The 24390-nt window shown below is 55.1% G+C and overlaps 1 protein-coding gene across 1 annotated transcript in view; it reads right to left on the bottom strand.

The window, feature by feature from the left end:
- CHST8 (carbohydrate sulfotransferase 8) overlaps positions 1–24390 on the bottom strand; it is a 105842-nt gene that overhangs the window by 54896 nt on the left and 26556 nt on the right. Inside the window, exon 2 of the mRNA XM_045846903.1 lies at positions 2012–2227. Coding sequence (XP_045702859.1) covers positions 2012–2141 — 130 coding nt within the window. The 5' untranslated portion in view covers positions 2142–2227. The remainder of the gene's footprint in view (positions 1–2011; positions 2228–24390) is intronic.

Raw genomic sequence — 24390 nt, 5'->3', positions numbered from 1 at the left:
CAGGGAAAGTAACGTAAGCATTATTTAAAGTTTTATGACTGTTTGATGTGATTTACGCAGAGTGTCAAGGTTGCCCATCACCCAGCACGTGGCGAGGGTGGTCGAGCTCCATTTACAGCCTGAGAAACTCGGCTCAAACCCCAAGCTGCTCCTTGCCTGCATCCGCCCGGCTGCAGGGGATGCTGGCCTCAGCTTCCTTCCATCCTTCACACTCTGCCAGCCCGAGCCTCTGCGATCCGCCTCCACCCACCCAGCTCACTGCTTCACCTGGGAGATCCCAGCCACCAGACCCAACCCCACCCAGGACATGGCCCCTGCCTCTGGGGTGTACCACAGAGAGGCACACGGCCCTGCCCCAGCTGCGCCCCGCAGACACACTCTGCCTGCTCTCCCCGGCTGGTCGCACAGGAGAACACAGACAGTAGCCACGAGGCCCCTCTGCCCACGTGTGCACCGCCCCACACACAAAGACACACACCAAGGGTGGTGGTGCCACTCCCCCCAAGCTGTGTTTCAGGTCCCCCCAGCTGTGTTTCAAGTCCCCTTTTCAGGAGCCTGATTCCTCATAGACAATGCATGGCTGTGGGGCCGACTGTCAGTCAGTCCTGATGGCGCTGCCCATGGGCCTGGTTCTGCTGGCAGCGTTTTTAGCCTCACATGAAGCTGCAAAGTCCCCATTGAGGAGCCAGCTTGGTCACATGTCCTTGCTGGGGAACAGCCAGACCCACTTGTGACAGCCACCATCTGTGAGGGTCAGGCCCAGCGTGAGTCAGCACCAATGACTCGCTGCCATCTCCCGGGACAAAGGCCTTGGCTGCCTCTCACCGACCCTCTGTGATGAAAGACCCAACCCGCAGGCCTCCCACACCAGGGCCTCTGGGAGCAGATGTCAAGCCGGGGGCCCTGACCCTGGTCTCCTCGTGCTTCCTTCTGCCTTTCCCCCTATTGGCTGCCGGCACACATTCTACCCTGAGAGTGAGCGCCAGCCAGCACTGAGGGGAACTGGGAGGAGACTGCCTGCCTGAGCACCCCGTGTCCCCCAGCCCCTGAGGGCCAGGTGCCCCCAGGCCAGCTCCGTCCTCCTGTGCTATGTCCAGCTGGCAGAGATGGTGCAGAAACCCTCTGACTGAGCCCCTAGCCCCCAGACCTCCTTCATATTGTCCGTGTCCCAGAGCACAGTGTACCTGGGTGTCTTCATGGATCTCCCCCTAACAAGGCCCCAGGGACCACTGCTGAGAGGTACAGGTGCTCTGGGCCAGGCAATGGCGTTTCCCTCTCACTCCAAAGCAGAGCGACTCCGGCCTTGGCCCCGTGCCTGCTGCCCTCTGACCCTGCTGTGTTCTCTGAGGCAGGAGATGCGTCCCACCAGCAGGCACCTTGCCCAAGCTCCCTGTCCACATCCTATCTGTCAAAGGCTCCAGAACCATCTGTCCTGCTCTCCCCTCACTGCCATCGCCCCTGGCCCCAGCAGACCTCCACCAGTCAAGGAGGTTTGCCCCTCCAGCAGGCCACTAGGGACAGGTGGGATAGGAGGCAGCAGGTAGGGCGCCAGCAGGAGCAGTCTCATCCTCAAAAAGCCAGGAGGTCCCCCTAACCCATCTGCCCAGGCTGGAGGGGCTGGATTCAAGTGGTCCCCATGGTTGGGCATGGGTTCAAGGTGAAATTATTCACCCTCTGATGTCCCTCAGACCATGTGGAAGAGGCCCTGAGAGACGACAGAATCCTCTTTAAATCTGAGTTTCACCAAAGGCAACAACCAGCTGAGAGATGGGCAGCCTGGCCATCATTCCCAAAAGGAGTGTGGGGGCTAGAGGCCAAGAGGCCAGAGGTCAGAGGCCACAGCCCTAAGGCTAGCAGTCTGACATCAGACAGTGTTCCCACATGGAGGCTGATCCCCCCCAGGAAGAGGCCAGGACCCCTCCTTTTTTCCTGCCAGGGGTCTCAGCACAGATTTGGCACCAGGGCAGCCTTAGAGGGCAAGCAGGCGGCAGGGCCAAATTCAAGGACTCACCTGGCACCTGCCGGGGGGTGAGCTCCGTGGAGTCCTGCAGGCTGATGAAGAGGAGGAGGCCTGCGGCCCCGAACAGCAGGATGGATGAAAACATGCAGGCCAGCTGCATTGTTCCAGCACGTAGGGTCATCCGAGCCTTGCTCCGGGGTCACCTCTTGGGTGTGGGAAGCGAGTCCTTCCCTCATTGTCTACACCAGGTGTCCATCAGGCCACGGTCTACAGGGCAGAGGGGGAGAAAGACGGTCCATCACCGAGGCACAGGGCCTCCCGGGCGGGTGGAGGCCCCAGCCACTGCTGGTGACCAAGTGCGCTCCCTAGGGCCCTCAGCCCTCCAGCTTACTCAGGTGTGTCCCTTCCACCTTTTCAAGCCCAGGAAGGCTGAGGGAAGTCCGCTCACCACCTGTGGCTGGGACACCAGATTTACTTCAGGGTCTCCTGTATTGGCACCCTCAGAAAAACTGTGGTGAGAGGCACATCCTGGTCTCTGCCTGAGGGGGCCCAGAGTAAGGCCCTGAAGCCCAGAGCCAGGGACAGTGGCCACCCACCTGCACTGTCCATACTCTGAGCCTCTAGACAGGTATGCAGGTACCCCACAGTGGGTTCCAGGTACAGGCAGGAATCTGGGTCCTTTTCCCTTGCAACTGGCCTGGCAGACAAGAAGTCCTCGGATCTCCCTCGGTCCTGGCCCGTCTCTGAGATGCTCAGGACAAGGGTGTCCACAGAGCAGGAGGCTTTGAGAAGGAGCCTCCCAGGCCCAGAGGATGTCAGGGACGGACGGACGCCCTCGCCCAGCCATTGCTCCACAGCACCCAGAGCTGTGCCCCCTGACGGATGGGTGGATGGGCTGGTGGGATTGTGGACATAGCCACACTAATGGGAGCTGAAGCTCTGACCAGATCGTGGTTGTCCCCGATCTCAAGGCCCTCGGGCCTGGGGCTGAAGCAGGGCAACCGGACCCGAGTCTGACCCATCCCAGGCTCAGAGGTCGCTGCCAACAGCCCTCACATTCCTGCAGATGGGCCACTGCAGACGCATGGCCTGCAGGCAACTCGCCCCTTACCTGGGCCCCTCCTGAAGGGGAAGGAATCCCCAGGGCCCCAGTATCAACCTGTGACCCCAGCTGGGCCAGGCTATGGGTCAAAATGGGGCAACCCAAGGCCCTTTGCCTACAGGAAGGATGTGAGTTCCTGCAGTGGGCAGCCCGGGTGCTGCAGCAGAGCCCGCATGGGAGGCTGCACCGGGTGGGCAGGGGCCCCAGGACTGCCCCTTTGGAAAAGGGTCATTCTGTGCCCCCGCTTTCTCCAGTTCTTACCCGCCTGGGCCCAGGACACCACCTTCGTTCTTTTTTCCCTTTTAAAGGTTTTAGTTATTTATTTTTGGAGAGAGGGGAAGGGAGGGAGAAAGAGAGGGAGAGAAACATTGTTTGGTTGCTCCTGCATGTTCCCAACTGGGCACCCAGCCAAAACCCAGGTGTGTGCCCTGACCAGGATCTGAACCAGCGACACTTTGGTTTGCGGTATGACACACCGCTCACTGAGCCACACAGTCAGGGCACACACCACCCTCTTTCCACCCAAGGAGCCTTGGCTTCACCCATCCTGAAACAGGGCAGTGCCTGAGGGAGGCTGAGCCAAGTGGGCAGCTCCCAGCGGCCTCTGAGACACAGGTGGGGGCTGGAGGGGCCACAGGCCAGAGGAGAGATGTCTGCTTAGCACAGGGGTGTTTCTCTGTTAGGGTCTCCTCAAGCAGAGGGAACCGGTGCCTGACCTGGCACCCAGGCACTGGGGCAGGGAGTCCCAGCTACGGTCCCTCTGAGTCCAGCCTGCGGGGCGTGAGGCAGGAGGTGGTAATAACAGAAGCCCCTCTCCCCTGCCTGGACCACAAATCCCAAGGACTGGACGGTGCTCAGGAAGGCTCTGGGGCTGAGGAGCACTAAATTGCAGGTTTTGGTTTCTCCCCTCTGCAGGCTCTGTAATTATTTTTTCACTCAGTTAACTCTAATTAGCCTGCCCCAGGCCTCTATGCACGAGGAACATGCCTGCATTCGGCTCTCTCTGGGCTGTGCTGCACAGGTGGTTCCCATGACCCCCCCAGCTTCTACGCTGGGGAGGTAGTGCTGAGCTAGGCTCAGCTCTGTTCTGGAGCTGGCTCTGGGGGTTCAGGCTTGCCCCAACCTCACTGCAACAGCCCCCACCTCAGAGAAAGACTGCTGCTTCCCACCATCACCGGGGACCCCCTGCCCTGGTCTTTCAGTGGGTGAAAATGGGCAGCCCCATGTCCTCATCCCCCATGACTCAGACTCTGATACCCTTCATGTGGGGTCATGGCCTCCCCCTTTGGGGCTTCCCTGGATGGAGCTGTCCTGGGGGCCAGTGCAGGCCTCAGGCCTTGTCCTTATTGAAGGACAAGGTCTTTCTCAGTGCTGCCCACAGCATGCTCACTGCCATGTGGTCCCCTGGCACTGCACGCAGGGCCCACCGGGCCAGCCCTGAGTTCCCGGGGGAGTATGAGCCACTGATGGGGGAGGTGGAGCTATTCTCTCCCACCCGCACTCTGCCCCCACCCAGCAGTTGGCTTAACCCCTTGGGATTCCCAGAGTTGAAAGAGGGGGATGACATTACACACAATGATGCAATGGGGACAGGACACAGGCAACATGCACTACCACATATGTTCATACACGCCTGAGTGTGCACTGGTGAGCACCTGCACGCCCACACTACTGACGGTCCACAGCAAGACCCTAGCTATAAGGAGAGTGCCATGGAGCCCTGATCCTGGGGGCTGTGGGGTCAGACACACTCTGCAGCTACACAGGCCTCCGGAACCTGACCCCAGGCCAGGGGGCCAATCTGATCCTGGAGGACCTCTGACATCAGGGCATTTCATGAGCAGCTTTGGGGCCCCTTCCCTGTGTTGGCCCTGGGGGAGCACAAGCATGTTCTGCACACCCAGGGGGTGGGAACTGAGGATTCCTCTGCCCAGCCCCAAAGCCTCACACCCTCCTGTCAGTGCTCTTGCTGGAGACCATCTAGCCAGCTAGCTCCCTGCTCCATGCAAACAGGAATCAAAAGGTTAGCACGTCTCCCCTTCTGGGTACCTGGTTGGCGTTTGGCTGGGTCTGGGTGCCCCAGGAGGGGGCCAACGGCACAGAGTCTGTAAGAATCTCCTTTCTTTAATGGGGGGTTGGTGGGCGGTCATCAATACACCACCAGACACTGCAGAGAGTATGCAACTGATCTATTGTTCCCCTGAGGGCCCTTGTCTCCAAAGTCACGGGTTATTTTCAAGGCAACAGGGAGATGCTGGTCCAAAGGCTGTTTACCTCCTTCTCCTGGGAGCCCAGCTGCTGCCTGGGTGGTGCATGCTGGGAACGGTCCCAGGCAGGCCCAGACTGCCCAGGGCCCCATAAACAGTCACAGGCCTCTGCTCCAACCTGGGACTGGAGCATCCTCACTGCGCACTGCATCCCCCTCTGTTCCAATGACAAACAGGACACCCTCCTCCATCTCCCTGCCTCCCTTCCGAGACCCACAGACCAGGAAACTCGAATAACAGGAGCAGTGTGGGGTGGGGTACAGCAAGAAAATTAAACAGCCCACTGAGTTTCCAGAGGGTCCTGCCCTTATCACAATTCCTAGTCCTCCCGGTGGCTTTTCTCTCTGAGACCTGAACGGCGTCACCAATTTTTACTGTAAGAAAAAAAATCCAATTAATCTTGTAAACACCTCCTGGGACACACGACAGGGCTAAGGATTCCTCCCATTTCCTCATTGATCTGATTTTCAAATGTGTCTCTTTGGAAAATTCACTTCAGGGCACAAGCAAGGACTTGGGAATTCAGCCAAAACACACGCACCTCCAGTGGTGACAGGCTGGCAGGCGCACGCACGGACGGACGGCTCCAAGGACATGCTGGGCTGAGGCTGCTCCAAGGCCTGGATGTTCCCCAGCCACCCAGAGGGCCCCTTCCAGCTGTGGGGACCCATCCCACTCCCCAGGGGAGGCAGCAGGAGGCGTCGGGGCACGTGCTTATGGGTGCACCCACTTGGTGTGCAGACCCGCCTGGGAAAGTTCTCTGTCTGGTCAGTCTCCTCCTCCCAGGGGCAGGAGCAAACAATGACGTCCCTCCCTCCCGGCTGAGGGCTCCAGGAGAAGCTGCTCATTGAGAGAGAGAGAGAGAGAGAGAGAGAGAGAGAGAGAGAGAGAGAGAGAGAGAGGCTGCTATGGCAACTTGAGGAGAATGGAGCCAGGCACTGCCTTCACCTTGAATCCGGCACCGGCACGGAGCGTTAGCCCTGGCGGCAGCGGGGCCCCCGCTGGGGCGGCGCTGGGGCTGACCACCGCTTCCCTCCGCAGCCTCCTTGCCTGGGGAACTCGTTTGCCCCGTGTTGAAACGGAGCACACAGCCCAGTACCCCGAGAACACCACCTCCATCTGTGTTAGACAAGTTCTTCCGTGTGTGCGGCTCCTGCTTTACTTCTGAGATGGGGTTCTCCTTGATTTCAGATCATTAAAATCCTGCAGCTAATTGAAACCGCTCTAATGGCAGCGGCGGCGGCACCGCATTCGGGGACGAGCCCCTCCAGGTTTCCCACACAGGCACAAAGTTGCAATGCTCTGCGAGGTGACGGAAGGCTGCTGCCAGGGGGCTGCGGGGCGGGGTTGTGGGGCGCGGCTGCGGGGCGGGGCTGCGGTCCGGAACGGCTCTAGCAGGGGAGCGCTGACCTGGGTCCTGAAATACCCAGGGCCCAGCCCTGTCTTTCCAGGCCCTTAAGGCTGCACCCCACTCTTGGGGCAGGCAATTCTCCGCTATCCACCTCTCTGTTACAACGCGGATATTCCCTTTAATGCCCCACGCTCCGTGCAGTGGGGAGAAGAGAGTGCTAAGGCAGAGGCTGAGGTGCGTAAATCAGGCTCCGACAGCCTCAAAGCCTTGCCCTACTGGCTCCACTAGGAACGCCGCCACCCAGCTTCCCGCAGGCGCTCACACAGAGATGCTGGGGGGAAGCCTGCAAACACACAGCTGTGGCAAGGGGCTCCGGAGAGCCTGGCCCAGGCGCCACAGACTGCGAGGCCCTTGACAGCTGTTAGGAGTAGAACCACACCATAAATGCCACCTCTGTCCAGTACTTCCCCTATTTTCAGGGCATTTTATGCCAATGGGGCAAGTGGAGAAGCCAAGACCCTTCCCACTCCCACCATGGCAGAGTCTGGAAGGGGGTTCAGTACCCAAAATGCGTGTGTGCCCCTCACTTACAGCCCTTCCCCCACAGAGTGGCGAGCACTCATAGGCCTGCTCCAGGCTCTCAGAGCCTTAGGAGCAGGGCTGGGGCCTCTGCCCACTTTCGTGGTCCCAGTGCTGCTGTGCAGTGCCTGGCACAGCAAGGGGATCAGTGGCCCCTGAGGCAGCTGAACGGCGGCGAACGGAGGGAGGTGTCCATGTGCCGAGAGGCAGTCCATGAACCCGGACTTTTAGAAAGGTCATTTATGTTTCAGGGAGCTGTGGGTTTGCTTTGGCCAGGTCTGGGTTAGCATCAGGTCCGAAGTGTAGCCCAAACTCATGAGAGAAGAAGAGGCAGGGAAGGGGGCTCCATCAGGAGCCTGACGGAGCCTGACAGCTCCCACACAGTGACAGGTCCCGCCAGGGCGGCACTTCCGAACCCTCCTGGACCAGCCAGACGTCAGCTCGTGGGGCTTGAGGACTAATTCATACCCCGGGAGAGGTAAATGTTGACTCACTCTATCTCCATGCCCCTTAACACATGTAATATATGTGTGAATACACAAGACATTTAGATGTCAGAAAATGGATTATCTCCAAATATATAGTATCATATTAGAGAATTCCTGAACAAAAGCACAGTTTGACTATGTCGATCGAAAGTCAATTGGACCAGCATGAGTGTGGCTTGAGGACACCGTGCTGTCAAACAAGCCAGTCACAGGGGGACCAATACTGTGTGGTTCCAAGTGGCGGAACTCAGAGACACAAAGTAGAGCAGTGGTTACCAAAGGCCGGGGGAGGGGGTCACTAATTAACAAGCGTAGAGATTCCGCTGGGGAAGGTGGGGAAATCGTGGAGATGGATGGTGGTGACAGATGGTGGTGGCGGTTGCACAACAATGTGAGTGTACTCAATGCCTATGGACTTAAAAATGGTTAAAATGGAACATTTTACATATGCATTTACCACAATAAAACAAATCCATGAAAGCAAACACAAGGTTGATACCTAGCAGAAATCACTCTCTACTTATTAGTTTCACTCACCCCACAGGTGACTGGGTGTGGGCCCAGGAGCTGAGGAGGACCAGAGTGGTCAAGTTCATGACCACGTGAAACATGACCAGGACTTAGGGAGCTGAGTTTGTGGCCCCAGGAAGGCGGGTCAGGCAGCAGGATGTCATTCATGGCATGGACACGGACTAAGAGTGGGGAGTGAGTGATTCAGGTTCTAGGCCTAGCTGCTCCTCCAATAACCTGTGAGACCCTCAAGATTTTATTTTCCTTGGAGTAAAATAAATGAATCTTGTAATCAGTCTGCAGCCAAAATATCCATTGTGGGTGAGTTCCCAAGTTCCTTGTAACCCCAGTGTGAGACAAATGTGTTGGAGAACAAAAGCCACCTGGTTGACTTCATCTGCATGAGGCCACTTTCAGGCAGAGCAGGTGGCCCTCTGATGAGAACGTCCCTCACCCACACCCTGGCCACAAATTGGGGCTGCTGCTGGGCCCCTGTGGACCAGAGCTGCCCCGCCATCTCCCTTTGAGACGACTTTGTCCTTGTGGAGGGAGCAAAGGCCCCTGACACAAGTGTCGAACTGGAAACTGCCTCCTCAGGTTCTTTCCAATCCACAACGCCGTGCTCCCGAGGCCTGCCTGGCTGAGGTGAGTCCCCCCACACCCCGGCACTGAGGTGACCACTCACACTGAGCCCAGCTGGGACAGTGCCTCACTTATTGATAGAAATCATTTCCAGGCAAAAATCTAAACAGGGCTAATGAGGGGGATCCCACTGAATTTATAGTCACCTTTGTCATTTAAAGAGCATTAATTTTTAAAGAATTTAAAAGGACAACATGAGGAATCCTCACAGGGGTGAAAATGTGCTCAATCCTGACTCTGGGTGCCAGTGTCTTCACGGTGACACTGCGCTACAGTCGTGTGGCCTGTTGCTACGGAGGGGAGTGGGGTCAGGGGTCGCAGGATTCCTCTGTGTTATTTCTTACAACCATATGTGAATCAAAAGTTATCTTAAAATAGAACATTTAATTTTTTTAAAAATCAAGAACTTAAAATAAAAGCTACTGGCCTTTCAGCTCATGCATAATGGAAGCAAATTCTAATGTCGTGCACGTAAATAATAAACAACCATTTTCATGGATCAGCGCCATCCTCTGTTGTATGAGAAACATTTTAAAGTTAAGGGACTATGCCTTTAATAGGAAAATTTGATGTGTTAGCAACTACTGGTTGATCTTTGTGCATTTTTCAATTGCAAAGTGCACTTTAAAAATGCAAACAATTATTAATATTGATTTGGGCTAAAACAATATTGAATTCCAATATATTTCCAGCACTTTTATGAATTACTTTGTAGATACGTGGTGATTATGATAAAAGAACATTTGCATGCTCAATTTCTTTTCAGCAAGGAGCCTTGAAGAGGGCCACTGTGATCCGGGCATCGTGAGCTTCCCAGGGATGAGAGTGGCTCCAGGGCCCTCGGCTGGGCCTTCAGACTCAGCAGCTGGCACAGCCTCTCAGGACCACTCTCCTCTCCGGGTTTTATCCAAACCGATGAGACAGGGCACAGGCAGCGAGTGCCTGCTTGAGGCCTGGATTGGGACTCAGTGTCACCACTTTTAGGGAAGGCAAGGGAAAGAAGTAGACGTTTATGATGCTCTGTTAATGTTCCAGGCACTACACTAGCCACAGGTAAACATCCTACGTAGTTTCTACACAGTGATCTTGTGAAGATCACTGTCCTTATCTGTCACAGGTCTGCTTCTCTGTAGGAGATGCCGAGATGGAGCTTGGGGTGCAAGGTGTGTATTAAGGATCCACACCTGTGAAGGGAAGAGGGAGGATGCTGAGGCGGGCAGAAGAAATTGAGCAGGGACTCAGGTCCAGCCACACCTGGACGAGGAGCTCTGGAGCTGGTGCGGCCTGTCTCTGGTCACCCGGCAGGCAAAATGGCCGCACCTCCCAGCCTCCCCTTCCTCAGGAGCTGGATATGGGTTGCTCAGGAGAGGGCTCGACCTTCAATGAGGCTGTCTGTTGAAGCCAAGGTAGATCCCAAAGGAGCTGACAGCTGGGGGCTGGCTGCTGCCCACATATTGCCTGGGTGATCAGTGAGTCCTTCCAGAAAGAGGATCTGAGCAGCGTATCTCCAAGCCTACCACTCTGTTTCACAGATGATGAAATTAAGACCCGGAGAGACTAAATATGGCCAAGGTTATGCAGCAACTAAGCCACCCAGATCTGTCTGACTTGTTTCTCCCAAACAAAAGTAGGTACCAGACTGTCCTGCCCTTCGAAAGTCTCCAGAGGAAAACGCAGAAAGTTTGACTGTGTAAGCAGATTCCCACACACGCATGCATGCACCCACACGCACGTCCACTCCCTGGCAATTATCTCATTGCTAATGGAAGGCGGGGACACATTATTTGGGTTAAAGTTCCCCTGACAGTTCAACCTGAAGCGCATCTCCCCGCAGCAGAGCTTGGGATCTGGCTGAGAGCAGCAAACGAGGAGGCACGATGCTGTGCAGCCTGCTTTTACTTTTAGAAAACACTGAGCTATTCACATTTTCCAGCTGCTCTGACATTCACAGCCATAGCAGGGAAAATTACAGGAAGGAAAAAAATTGCATATTTACTTCTTAAAATTGAAAGTTGGAGTATAACATGAACAGAAAGGAGTGCATGAGTAAACCCGGAATGCCCTGGCCTCTAACGGGGTGCCACTGCCTTCCAGCTGCTAACGGAGATCCACAGACTCCAAAGCAGGAGGGAATGGCAAGCAGGTTTGGCTCCCTCCCAGGGAATCCCTCTCCCTGTGGCTGGCACAGGAGGCCCCAGCAGACTTGCTTTGTGTACCCTGCTGCCAATAGTGCCTGGCACAGAGTAGGTACTTGGGCAACATGTGGGAAACAAAGAGAGCCAGCAAGAGGAGTGAGGAGGGTAAGGGACACTTGCCCACTAGGGCCAGCTGGGTCCTTGGCACTGAGGCCATGTGGAGTCCAGCAGGTGTGCCCTGCACGTCTACACAACGCACGCGCACAGCTGTCCTCTTTGAGAGGAGGCTGGCCTCCCTAAACTGGCTCCAAGGCCAACCATCACATACTCGATTCCTAATAGTCCAGCATGATTTCCCCCAGAGCTCTCCTCAAAACAAGTTGGTTTCTTCTAATCTGAAGGCTCAAAGACTAAGAATGTGGCAGAACAATCAAGTCTGTTGGCCTTATCCCGGTTGCTCTGTGGATAATTGGGTCTCTTGTGGGCTAGCGGGATGGGGCTATGGCTGTGGAGTGACCTGGAAGTTCTAATGAGTGATTATGCATGAGACAAGCGCCAGTCTTCTCTGTGAGTCTCTGCCTCATGTCTCCAGCTGACCTCCTGTGCTTCAAGTCTCCTTTGCCACTCTGACCCCCAGTGCCTTTCTTTCCTCTCACCACAGGGTGCTGACAAGCCAGGAATGTAGGCCCACTCTAATCCTCCCTCCCCGTTCCCTCACATCCAAGTGTAGCTCTGCCTCCTGCAGATGTGTCCTGCCTCTCTTTTCCAGCCCCTCAGTGAGGCTGATTCAGCACCACGGGCCTGGACAGCTCCTTGCATCCACACCAGCCCCTGCAGTGCAGTACATTTACTGTTGCCCTCTTGTTCAAAACCGTCTGGGGCCTCCAGTTGCCCAACGGTCCAAGTTTGAATGTCTCAGAACGTCCCACAAGGCCCGTGAGTAACCAGTCTCTCTGACCTCCCACCTCCAGTCTCATCTTTCATCATTCCCTGACGACCCTCAGGCCAGGTGAGGTACCCCTCCTGTGTGTGTGTCCCCTGGGCTTTCCTCCAACACAGCTAACAGAGGCTAGTGCAGAGAAAAGAGCACTGGGCTTAGAGCATCAGCTTCTCAGCATCCCATTTCCTCACTGGGAGACCCTGGGCATCATCATTTTACATCTCTGAGCTTCCGTTTTTCCAACGGCTAAGTCAGTCCCCGGTAAACTGATACCACGGGACTGTTTGTGAAGATCCCTGCTGCGGGGAGATGCTGTCCCACAGTGGAGGGGAAGGGGCTTGGGACGGCAGAGGGGGATGCTGGGTCCCCGTGCTCTCCAGGCAGGGCACATGCTCCTCTGCCATTGGTCTTGCCCTTCCGGCCAAATGGCTTTGTCGACTTCTTTGCTTATCTTGAATAATAGAGAAGGGGGTCTGGTGTTTCTATCCCCAAGTCTGCAGCCTCTTTGTGCTGTTCTGGGCCCCAGATGTCCTCATCCTTCCACTTCAAGGGCACAGAAAAGGTGCTAACCCTTTATGGTTCCTGGACATGGCACTCAGTGGCTGGAGTGGTGGGCCGAGGGTACAGGCGGCACACAGCTGACTGGGAGCACCTGGGAGCAGACAGGCTCCACACAAGCCCCACACTGTGCCCTTGTGCCACGCTGTCATCTGAGGGTCACTCGAGCCCTGACGTCTTACACGGTTGAAGAAAAGAGGATGACACAGGGGGAAATACATGTTTTTATGATGAGACCAAGAGTGGCCAATTACAGGTCTTCAGGGAATACTTATTGGAGCAGCCCATTTCCTGTAATAACCATTTGACGCTTTTCTAATGAAAACTGTTTTTAGAACGACATAGCCAATGACCCTCGGTAGCAGACCCAGACATTCAGTCTGATCTTCCAACACGGGAACCCGGATTTTCATTTGAAATTTCCTGTCTCTTTAATTGGCAAGCAATGCCCATTTAATAAAACCTACTGGAGTGAATCGAAACTCAGGTCCAAGCTGAGTTTGGCCTGGGGCCCACCTGCCAACACCCGGGCAGGAGCTGGGTGGCCCCCGTGCAGACACGTGGGGCCAGGCACAGGGTGCAGCCTTGGCCCGGAGGACGGCCGCTGCGGTGTGACAGGAGCAGTGGCTCGGAAGCCCCACCCAGTGGTGGCACACACGTGTGCACCCACTTGTGTCAGGTGTGCCTGTTGTGTGTTGACCTGTATCCCTCAACCCTGCGCAAAAACTTCATGTGTCAAAGCCCTAACCCCCGTCCTTCAGAATGTGACCTTAGTTGGAGACAGAGGCATTGCAGAGGTAACTAGTTAAGGTGAGGTTGTGCTGAAATAGAGTGGGCCCCTCACTCAGTAGGACTGCTGTTCTTATAAAAGGGGAAATCTGGACAGAGACATGCACACAGAGACTGCTGTGTGAGGATGAAAGCAGAGCTCTCCCAGCCAAGGGACATGGAAGAGGGCCCACCGGCCCCCAGAAGCTAGGGGCGGGGTCTGGACGGACTGTCCCTCACCCCCCTCGGAAGGAAGGAGCCCTGCTGACACCTTCGTGGTTGCAGACTTCCAGCCTCCAAGACAGTGGGTCCAAGTGCAGAAACACGGTTGGTTTCCGATGGTTCTAAGAAACAATGGTTGTTTAAGCCCCCAGTCCATGCTCCTTGTTCTGGCAGCCCCGGCACCTGACACAGCCCCTGGTTCAGCCCTGGCCTGCAGGGCGGTATCCTCGGAAGGGGCCTGGCGTGTTGCCAGGAGACAGGCCTTTGCCTCGTTCTCTGGCTGCCATCAATCGTGTGCAGACGGTGTCAGCCTGAGCATTGGACACGAAGCCTGTGACAACCAGGACGTGTTTGCAGGGGAATAACAAAAAACCCAGCTCGGTGGGAGTCCCAGAGCACCATGATGTCACCGGGCACCCAAGTCATTCCGGTGGCTTTGCTCTTCTGCCCTAGGGGCAGGTTTTGTTCTCAGACGGCTCCTTCATGACTGCATGACAGTTGCAGCCACAGCCCAGCCTACAGGAATCCTCCTCACATCCGGCAGGACAGAGGGAGCCCCACCTCCAGCCGTGGAACAGAGCTCCTGGCCCCAGAGCCAAAGACACCTCCCTGACCCCATGCCAGAGGCTGCAGGAGTACCCTGTTTTGGGGGGAGCAGACCTGGGTTACCAGAACCAGTGGGTGGAACAGCCCTCCCTGAAGCTAGCCAGGGGGTCAGCCCCTCCAAGGGGGAGGGGCAACAGAGCTGGCCAGAGTCCACTACGCATTCTCTCCTTTGCTCTTTGCAAAAGCCACATGAGCAATTACAACCCCCGTTTTACAGATAAAGAGACAGGCTCGGAGAGACTGTGTAACCTGCCCAAAGCCACACTGCTAATAAGTGGAGGCAGATGTGAATTCTGGTCTTATTCCAAAGAACATGCTCTCCACTGCTCCCAGCATTAACCCTGCCTCATGTGACTGGGGAAGCCATACCCTGGACACAGGCCAGCACAGACCTGTGTCGGTCAGCAGGGTGGTGGTCAAGTCCACTCTACCACTCTCAGCAGCCCACCCAGCCGAGCCACATCTGGCCCGCTGCAGCAGCCCACCGACTCCCAGGCAAACCCTGGCCTCCACGAGAGCTTGAGGGACAGCGAGAGCGAGGGAGGCCCCGAGAGGGCCTTCGTCTCAGATGTAAACACTTCTGTGACGTTGTGTGTGCACATGCAGATGTGTCTCTGTGACTCCATCCTGGGGAGGAGCGGGTGAGGCCTGTGTACCAGGGGAGCACCTGTGGGAGTGGACATGTGCACCCATGTGCGGGTGTTTCAGAGCCTCCGGTCCCTCCGAGCAGTGAAAGCTGCCCCACTGCAGCCCAGAGAGTGACCAGGAGCAGCTCCGCGGAGCTCCCCACAGCCGCTGCCCGGGGTCAGGCCTCCTTCCCGGCAGAGCAGAGCAAGGCTCCCCTTTCCACCTGGGCCTGGAGGGAAGGCGGGGGGAGGGTGGGCTGGAGGGTGGGCTGGAGGGGGGCTCAGGAGTGGCCACCCAGGAGGGCCATCTGCCATCTGTGCCTCCGCTCCACTCCCCGCTCCATCCCCTGCTCCATCCCCTCTCCGCCTTGGGGTGCATCGCTCTGGCGACCCCTGGGAATGGGAAGCTAATTTTCCACAATCATTAGTGATGGAAAGACCTCAGGTTCTGCCTTTAATTAAAGTCAAACGTGGGGCTGGGAGAAGCGCTGTGTGCAGGCGTCCTCTTCTCACTTGCAAAAGCCATATGCAAATAATTAAGCCAGGCATGGAAGCCATAATTAAAAATTTCACAAACCCCCTCATTAGCTGAGCAGTCTGCATGGAGAAGCAGAACAAGTCCCTCCCCATGCCAGTGGCAGCTCTTGCAGACGGTTAATTGGGCCTGAGGGGGAGAGGATGGCTGTACCTCGGTGGCAGTGCACCTGGCAATGAGCTGACAGGGTCCCTGGCCTCCCAGGTCAGCAGTGATGACCTCTTGCCTCTGTCTAGGAAGCTTCTGGCCAGAGAACAGGGCTCCCAGGGTGAAGTAGGCAAACCCAAACCTCCACCCCCACCCACCCCTCCCAGGGTGAGGAGGCACCACGACATGGGACCCTGGTCGCAAACCTCACACCCTTCCCTAGCCCTAGCCCCCATGTCAGCAGAGCTGGGGCAGAGGTGGGGTTCTCAGCTGGAGGCTGGAGGCTGTTGCAGCTGGACAGCCAGTGTGCAGGGGGCAGAGGGGGCCTCGGACCAAAGCCGGCTCAGGAGACCAGCACTGTGTGTCCTGAAGTCCCTCAACCCCTCCCAGGCATACAGATGTCCCCAGGCCTAGTGGCCACTGCAGAGTGACCCACCTGAAGACAAAGGCCCCAGCTAGGATGCCCACCCTCACTCCACAAACACACTGTCAGCACCGACTTTCATCAGCACCGACTTTCATCGGCACCTCAAGGGCAGTGAGGAGGGGTGGGACAGCAGAGAAATGGGAACTGTGGACCCTCACTGCTCCAGACGCTTTCTGCCCAGGTCCCTGGCCTGAGCCCTCCGCCTCTGCACACATCCGGGTCACCTCACCTCAGGGATCGATCCTGCCAGGCAAGTCACCGAAGGCATAATCCCAGTTGCTCACCGACATTTCCAAATGAATATTCACTCGCCCTGATCGCTGCCACTTGTTTTCTGTCTAGCCTGATCAATGGCGCTCCTCTGAAGGACTCGTGCTCGCCAGAGGCATTGATCACGTCCTGGGAGCTGCCTGGTGTGTGGGGGGAGACAGGTCCTCCCGGCCACAGGGCCGGGACACTGACCAGCTCACCTCGCCCGCACACCACCACCCTGGCTGGGCCAGAGCATCCACACCGCCGGCACTCACTCCATCAGGGTCATAGACATGAACTGATCGTGATTAAAACAAATTCAGAAACTGGCTCTTCTTTCGAGCATTTGGGGATCTTACGTGGTGCAGGAAGTCACAGACCTGCTCAGGCCAAGCCTATGTCTAACCTATTGGACCAGGTCCCTGACTCAGCCCTTCCAGGTGGCCCAGGAAACATTTCTCTTCCAGTCTGTCCTCTGACAAACAGGAGGGCACCAGGCCCACTGCCAAGGTCACCAGACACCCACCCCCAGGCATCCTGCTCGCAGGAGCCGACCCTGGGCCACCGTGAGCCTGGCTGACGCTCTGTCTTGGTTCTCAGCTATCTCCAATGTGTGTCGACAGTCCGCCTGCAGGTCAGCTCAGCTCCCTTCGCTCTGTTCCCCCTCCAAGCCCAGCTGCCCTGAAAGTCAGAGCCCCTGGTCAGCGTTTCTTTCCTGTCTGTCCACATCCTCCCCATTACAAACAGCTGCCTAAGGACCTGTCCTTACAGCCACTGACACAGGACGATACACAAGGATGAGGCATGGTGTTTGGATGGGGAGGGAGAGGGGACTGCCCTGCTGATACCAGCCATCTGTACATTTTACTTTGGGGCCCTGTTGGGTCCTTAAAAATTCATTATAAAATATTTCAGTGCACTTACCCTCAACTTAAAGAATAAGCAATGGCCAATATTTGGAGTCTCCTTTGTACTCCTTTCTCCTACTCCCCTCCCCTCTAGAGGAAACCACGCATGTAGTAAATATTTAGTGAGCACCTACTTTGTGCCTGGCACTGTTCTAGGTAGTTGGGATCCACTGGTGAACAAAACAGACAAAGATCCTCCCTTCATAGAATTCCATTGCAACCAGGAGGGTTCTAGAAACTGAGTAAATTAGACACTCATGAACAGCCTCAGAGGGTGAGGAAGGCTATGGAGCAAAGGAGAACAGGGCAGAGTGAGGGGGGCCGGGAAGGCCGGCAGCCCCAGGAACGTCTCCAGACCTAAGCATGTGGGATGGGCCTCACGAGGAAGGTGACATTTGACCCATGGGGGTGTCTAGGGAACCACCTGCACTGAGACCCTGGGGTGCAGGCATCCCTGGCACTCAGTGTGTCTGCGGAGAAACAAACATAAAGAAGAGAAGATAAGGTCAGAGAAGTAATGTGGGGGCCAGTGATGTGGGCCATTCAAAGCACGCTGGCTTTCACTCTGAGTGGGAGGGGGTGGAGAAAGAACATGATGTGACTTGGATTTCAGTAGCGACCCTCTGGCCAAATTAGCAGGCAAGGGCAGAAGCAGGGAGGCCGGGGGAGAGGACCCCTTAAGTCCTGGTGAGAAATTTCAGCTGTGACATGAAGACCCATGTCTGCCATTCTCATGGGAACTGACACTTTCAGAGGACATTTTATTCTGATGTTAAAAAATTACATGTTTTTGTTTTGATGCTGTGATGGTATTATGTCTTAGGTTACTTGCTGGCCATAAGCTTTCCTCGTGCATTCTACATCCTGAAAAACTGTAACTCTTGCCCTGACTGGTGTGGCTCTGTTGGTTGGGCGTCATCCCACAAAGCAAAAGGTCACCAGCTTGATTCCCAGACAGGGCACATGCCTGGGTTGTGAGTTCAGGTTGCATTCAGGAGGCAACCAATCAATGTTTCTATCTCACATCAATGTTTCTCTCCCTCTCTTTCTTCCTCCCTTCTCCTCTCTCTAAAAATAAATATATAAAATCTTAAAAAAGCAAAACTATGTTACCTTCACGTTAAGCCTGGCCCTCGAGAAGGGCAGGAAACTCAGCTGCCTGGTAGGTGTGAATGAAATAGAAATGGGACGAGGTGACACAGTGATGACTGGGGGGAGGGCCCTGGAGCTGCCAGGCTGCCTGGGTCCATGTCCTGGCTCCATCATCTACCAACTATGTGACTCTGGGTGAGCTGCTCAGTGCTCTGTGCTCGGTTTTCTCACCCGCAGAATGGGTGTAGTGATGGCTACCTTGCGAGGTTGTGATAACGACTAAGTGGGCGATGAGGGTGCTGCTTTTGAAGGAGTACCTGGCACACGAGGAGTGCTCGATCGTGCTACAGAGCTCCCCAAAGTGCTTCTCTCTCAGGCCAGTCTGTCCACCTGGAGCTGGAGAAACAACCTTCTGCTGCCTGTCATCTAGCAAAACCCGAATGCCAGCAAGAAACAGGAGCCGTGGAGCTTCCTCGGAGGTCACCAGGGAATGTCTCAGGAGCTCAGGATAAGGCAGAGCCTCAGGGAAACGTGACACCCCTGGAAAGGGCTCCCAAGAAACTGGCCCTCCAGCACCTACTGCATCAGGAAGGGGAAGTAACCAGCTGTTCTGGGCGCCACGCCTCCGCAGCCAGCACTGGACGTGGGCCACCACCACAGGCGTGTGTTGTGGCGAGCAGTGGGGTGGGCATTTTTTCTGAAGTTCTGTGTTTGCAAAACTATTTCCATCATGCCTGCTGAGTATGCCAAGCACATCGGAATGATCGATTTTGAAAGTTTAATGCAGTTGGTCTTTTCCCTGATGATTAAAAATATGGTAACATCTACCTTCAGCCTATTTACTCACCAAGCACCTTTGACGATTTCAGTTCAGATCAAAAGAACCCGGCATGCAGCTTGGTTTCACTGGCATTTAGACCCTCACAGAACTAGGGAAACGGCACCGCTGGGCTTGGCAGTGTTTGGGGCTGGTTGGATTTCTTTTACATCATTAATTACATTGTTAGCAAGGTTGAAGTCTTCTAAAAAAAACTGGCAAAATGCTAGAAGCTGAAGCTTGGCAGAGAATGATGGAGTATATTCTGAAAATATTTGTGAGGTTTTTCCTTGTATTCACACACACAGACACACACACACACAGTCCTTGTCTCGAATTTGGCATTGCAAGAACACCCATAATGCAAATCTAATATTATTTTCAATTCAGCTCATTTATTTCGAAGAAATCTGACTCCAGTTCAGGGACATAATCAATTCTACTGGTGATCTCCAAGGCTCAGGAAAGCAGCCTTCCCTCTCCAATGGTCTCTGTCTCCACATGTCACACATGCCTGGCTGCTTGTGCATGGTTTCCTTCCTCATCCATTCATCGCGACCAATAGCCAAATAACAGATTCGACCTCTGGCAGACTTTTAGCTTGCCAACCTCGATACGTTGTTGCTTTGGCCTTCCCAGTGAATTCCCCTGGGCCGAGTTCTCAGTTTCTTTGCCAGCACAAGGTCTGATGCCCCCAGTGCCAGTTTCAGGGGAGTTTCCAACAAGGCCAGAATCTATACCGTCAGGATTGTAAGGTTTTGTATGGATGGGAGCCAATCCTGATGATGTGTGCTGTCGCTACTTTCTGTCCTGCAAGGCAGAGAAGGGAGTTTTGCAAGAAATAATAAAACCCACCGGTTTTAGAATGAATCTCATGTGACCTGAATCCAACAGGATTTAAGGTATAAAGGTGGCTGGGCATCACTGCCCAGAACTTGCCAGCACCTCAGGGAAGGTGCGCCCCATCTTTGCAGTAGACATGCATCCACCCTTGATGGGGCCCTCGTGCATCGTCATCAGCTCCCCTGAAGGGGACAGAGGAAGCGAAACCGAGAGGCCTGAGCCTCGGGCGGGTTTGGTCTGCAGGCGGCAGTGTGACTTCCGTGGCTGGCGGTCAGCATGGGGTGGCAGGTCAGGTGCCGCCCGTGCCCGGGCTCTGGGAAGCAGGAATGCGACAGTGGGTCTGCCCAGCACAAAGAGTCAGGAGTGCAGGGCACTGCACCAGTGGTGGTGGGGATGATCCCACCTGGATTTCCAGTGTGGGACTTAGGATCACCTTCAACTCCTGGAAAGGATAAAACTGGAGATGCAATGGGCTCCTGGTCCCTTTCGTGTGCGAGCCCGTGGTAAACACAAAAATCACACTGTCCCTCAAAGCACAGCTTCACCTTAAAACAGAAGACACTTACGTTCCTGGCACATGATGGGAACTGCCATGCATATGACATCACTATTCAGTGACAGTCCACAGCGCATCTAATGCAAGTGCCACACAGCGGAGTCTCAGGATCTCTTGCATCTGAATTTCCTGACCAGGAAAATTGTGAGAAGCTTACTGTCTACAGCTTATGGAAATATAATTCGAAAAACACTTTGAACCCCCCTCCCAATAAACCTCTCCAATTACAAAATATTCTTTTGCAAGCCTCACAAAGCCTCCTCTCCCTCCCTAGAGATTAACACACCTGCTGGGGTTTGCCTGGTCTGCGCCTCCTCCCAGCTCCCCGGGGAAGGGCTGCTGTTGGCCGCCACCTCTGGGAAAGGTGGTGAAACAATGCCACTTGTTTTTCCAAACTCGAATCGCTCAGAGATGTTCTTTCCCTCCTCACAAGGCTGCAGCACCTACTCCCACTTAGACTTCTCGGTCTGAAAGCCCCGCCATCCAGCATGACAGAGGATGGAGTTCCCTGAGGCCTTGCGTCTTCCCAGCGCAGGGGCGAAGAAGGCCAGCAAAGGCTCTGGAAGGGAAGGCAGATTTTAGGCAGCAGGCCTGGCATGGAAACCCAAGGGTCCCTGAGCTGTGAGCCTCCATCCTCTGGCAACAGCCACGCCGCAGCTGCGGGCCAGCTCCCTCCCACACCACCTCAGCATCCAACGGTCTGCACACGAGGGTGGAAGGGGCAGATCCTGGGCACAGAGGGACCTCAGAGCCGTCGCTTCTGAGCAGAGACTATCAAAACCAAGTGCCAGATTTGCTCTGTGACACGTGCAGGGTTATGGCCACTCTCACTCTCTCCCGCAGGCCCCATTGTTTTAGGATGACAGGAAGTGACTTTAGAAATGACCAATATTTCTCCACCGACACGAGAGCATAAATCACTACATCTTCGGCGCTTTCTCTGTGGTATCGATTCTTCTGAGAACGAAGGCAGATGGTTCCGATACGGCATCATCTAATATTCCCCCAGCTTGATTTATGGATTTCTTTGTGCATTACCTGAACATAAACCAGTCGAGCATTATTTCTTGCACACTTGTCAAATTAAGGTAAGATATTCTTGTTGACCTTTAAACCTAAAAAAAAATCAAATGTGCCTGAGACATTTTCCAACAAGCTTTAAAATGAGCTGGGCCCTCAGATGCCAATTAAGAGGATGTAATTATGAAGGGAGCACCGTCTGTGCTTCGGGCAAAGGCTGAATTCTAGTTTTAATGCACTCATTCAATGGAGGGAGAGAAAATAAGCTGGTGACGAATAATCTCATGAAAGAGATGAGAACAATTTGGCACCATTTGTTCCTTAATTTACCCAAACGGGAAGGAGCTGGGGGAGCCGGCACCACGGCCTTCCAAAAGGAAGGAACACGTCTTGAAAGGTGCAGAAAGCAGCGGCAGCGGCCAGAACCAAAATAGAGACGAGGCAGCGACTGCTGGGATGTTCCCAAACAGAGCCGGCACCGGTGCCAGCCTCGGGCTGCGCCAGGGTGCGAACGGGCTCTGGCTCCCGGCCGGGGAGTGTGTGCCTCCTGGCGTTTCACTGAAGTGTCCTCTTCGGTGGCTTCTCCCACCACCTGTCCACAGCCAGCCCGGACCCAGGGAGAGGGTCTCTGGGTGACATCCACATGGGGCTGGCCGTTGTCTGCAAGGACACAGACAGAACGAATACACCCTTCTCCCTCCTGCTATGACCCTCCTTCTTCAAGGTGAAATGATGTGGCAGTGCCCGTTTGGGCTGGCCTTGGCATGTCCAAACCCAGAGGTGTGCCACGTGTGTGTGTGTGCCTGTGAGTGCAAGGGCCTGGCCCCAGGCTGGCTTCGGCATCCCTGAGGTCCCTTTCAGAAAAATGCCCACTTAAACCTATTCTTGACACTCTCTGTGATGACAGGATCCCACTGGTCACAGCCAGCTGCTGGTGAGAGCCCCCTCTTCTTCCCCATCTGAGGTCTTGCAAATGTGCGCAGCAGCCAGCCAGCCAGCCAGCCAGCCAGCCCCTCCTCCTCCATCTCCCTGAACACCCCAGTCTGTTCCTCCCCCATACCCAGCCTCGGGCTGGGCGCTCCAGCCCCTCTCAGCTCCTACTCCCTTCTTCTCTCAGCTGCGGTAACTTTGCTCCTCCCTGGGTGACCCTGTCCCCTCTTCCCTCCAAGCCTTGCTCTGTCTCACCATCCTGACCACACTGAGGCAGACAGCAGACAGAATTCTCCCCGTGAGTCTGGGAGGAGAAGCCCTCGGTCCTATTAGTGATTGTTTCCCTGCCATGCACTTCCCTACTCCGTCAGTGTGGAGGGCTGCTTTCTGGGCGTTGGGGGGATGGAGGAGAGAAAACGCACTGGCCCCAGGGGTCCCTGACCCTCTGGGTAACATGAGGCATGAGGTGCCCAGTCCCAGACACAAGTGTTCCATCTGCAACCACATGTCCAATTAACATGGACCACGTAGCTGGCACTAGGAAGTCCTGCCTGTCCTTCAGCCCACAGTGCTTAGCCTCAGCCCTGACCCTGAGAAATGGGTCAGGCAGAGTGGTTCTGGCACTCCAGCCAGGAGGGGCCGAGGCTGGCCCCAGGAGAAGCCAGGCTCTCGGCATCCAGCCACAAGGATGCCACTAGTTCCTCCCCAAGCCTAAGGATGTCACTCATCTGCCCCAAGCCCGACCCTGTCCACTGTCTCCTAGGGCTGGGCATGCCCCTTGGAGCCCCATTCCCATCATCAAACCATCCTGAGGGCCAACCATGTGCAGCTCCGGCCACTGACAGACTTGCACAGGAGCAGGGAGGTGCCAGGGCCCCTCCCAGAGGGCCTGTTCCCCTAGGGCCCTCATGGGGCCCTTCTCCCTGGCCTCACAGCCCCGGCCTCACCTGGGTCTGGCTGGAAGAGGCTACAGAACAGTGCTTGAGGAAAGCAACGTTTTCATTGTTTTGTTCCAATTTGGCAGGTCCTTGAACAATCCTTTCAACATGATAGTTCTGATTCAATTCCTGAAATATTTCCATTTGCTGTTTGTCTCTATTTCCTCTCTGTCCATGCCTCACAGGTCAATTGAATGCCCAGGGGTCAGCCAACTACGGCCCACAGGCCAACACCTGCTGTCGTATTCTCCTATTACCTATGGCTGCTTCGTATTACAGAGTCAGAGTTGAGCAGTCTCAGCAGAGGCCTTCTGGGCCACAAAACCTAAAATATTTACCATCTGGTTTTTTAAAGAGAAGTTTGCTACCTCTGACCTAAACTACAGATGTGATTTACTTGTAATGTGTCCATCAGAAAGCTTTATGGCATATCCAATGAGCACTGGGAAAGGCATCCAACAGCACCCCTCGAGGAAAGCAAAGTGAAAGTCCCAGAAGCTCAGAGTAAGTCCCGCGGATCCCCAGTCCTAACTCCACTGGTCTGTCCAGACCACACACATGGGCGCAGCAGTGCAGTCTCACAGGACAGTCCCCGAACGATACAATCAAAGGTACCCTTTGAGAGCCACTGACCCAGTCCAGACTGCTTTCTAGATATGTACTTACAACTGTGTAAATGGTGAATATATAGCTGTGGCTTTTTTTTTGCATGTATGTGTTTTTTTAGCCACAAATAGTAGAGATGTATGCATCGTTCACAGTTTGCTTTTTCACTTAACAATACGTTTTGGATGTGTTTTCCAGGCAGCACATACAGATCTACCTCATGCTTTTCAACTGTGCAGAATATTCCAAGCTGTGGGTACTGCAATGTCCAGGCTCAGTGCAGACAAACATCTGGAGTGGCTGCTGAACCAGCTCTCCTCCCGCCCGGGAAAGAGGACCCAGGACCCACAGGTCACCTCAGAAAGTGACCTTCAGCAGATGGACTGCCAACCCCCGACATACACCACATTTAAGTGAAGCTAGCCCCACCCTGGGATCCCCCTGTCGTTGACAGCAAGCCCCCTGTCAAGGAGTCTTTGCCTGACCCTTGGGGACTCTTGGCAGAGTCCCTAAGATCCACAGCTCCGAACGCCCCATTCAGAGAAGCTATTTGTGAGAAGAATCA

Source organism: Phyllostomus hastatus, unplaced genomic scaffold, assembly GCF_019186645.2.
Source record: "Phyllostomus hastatus isolate PE091 unplaced genomic scaffold, TTU_PhHast_1.1 phas_contig_5, whole genome shotgun sequence".
NCBI classification, from domain to species: domain Eukaryota; kingdom Metazoa; phylum Chordata; class Mammalia; order Chiroptera; family Phyllostomidae; genus Phyllostomus; species Phyllostomus hastatus.
The sequence above is the reverse complement of the archived record's forward strand: the minus strand, read 5'-3'. Positions and strand labels throughout refer to the sequence as shown.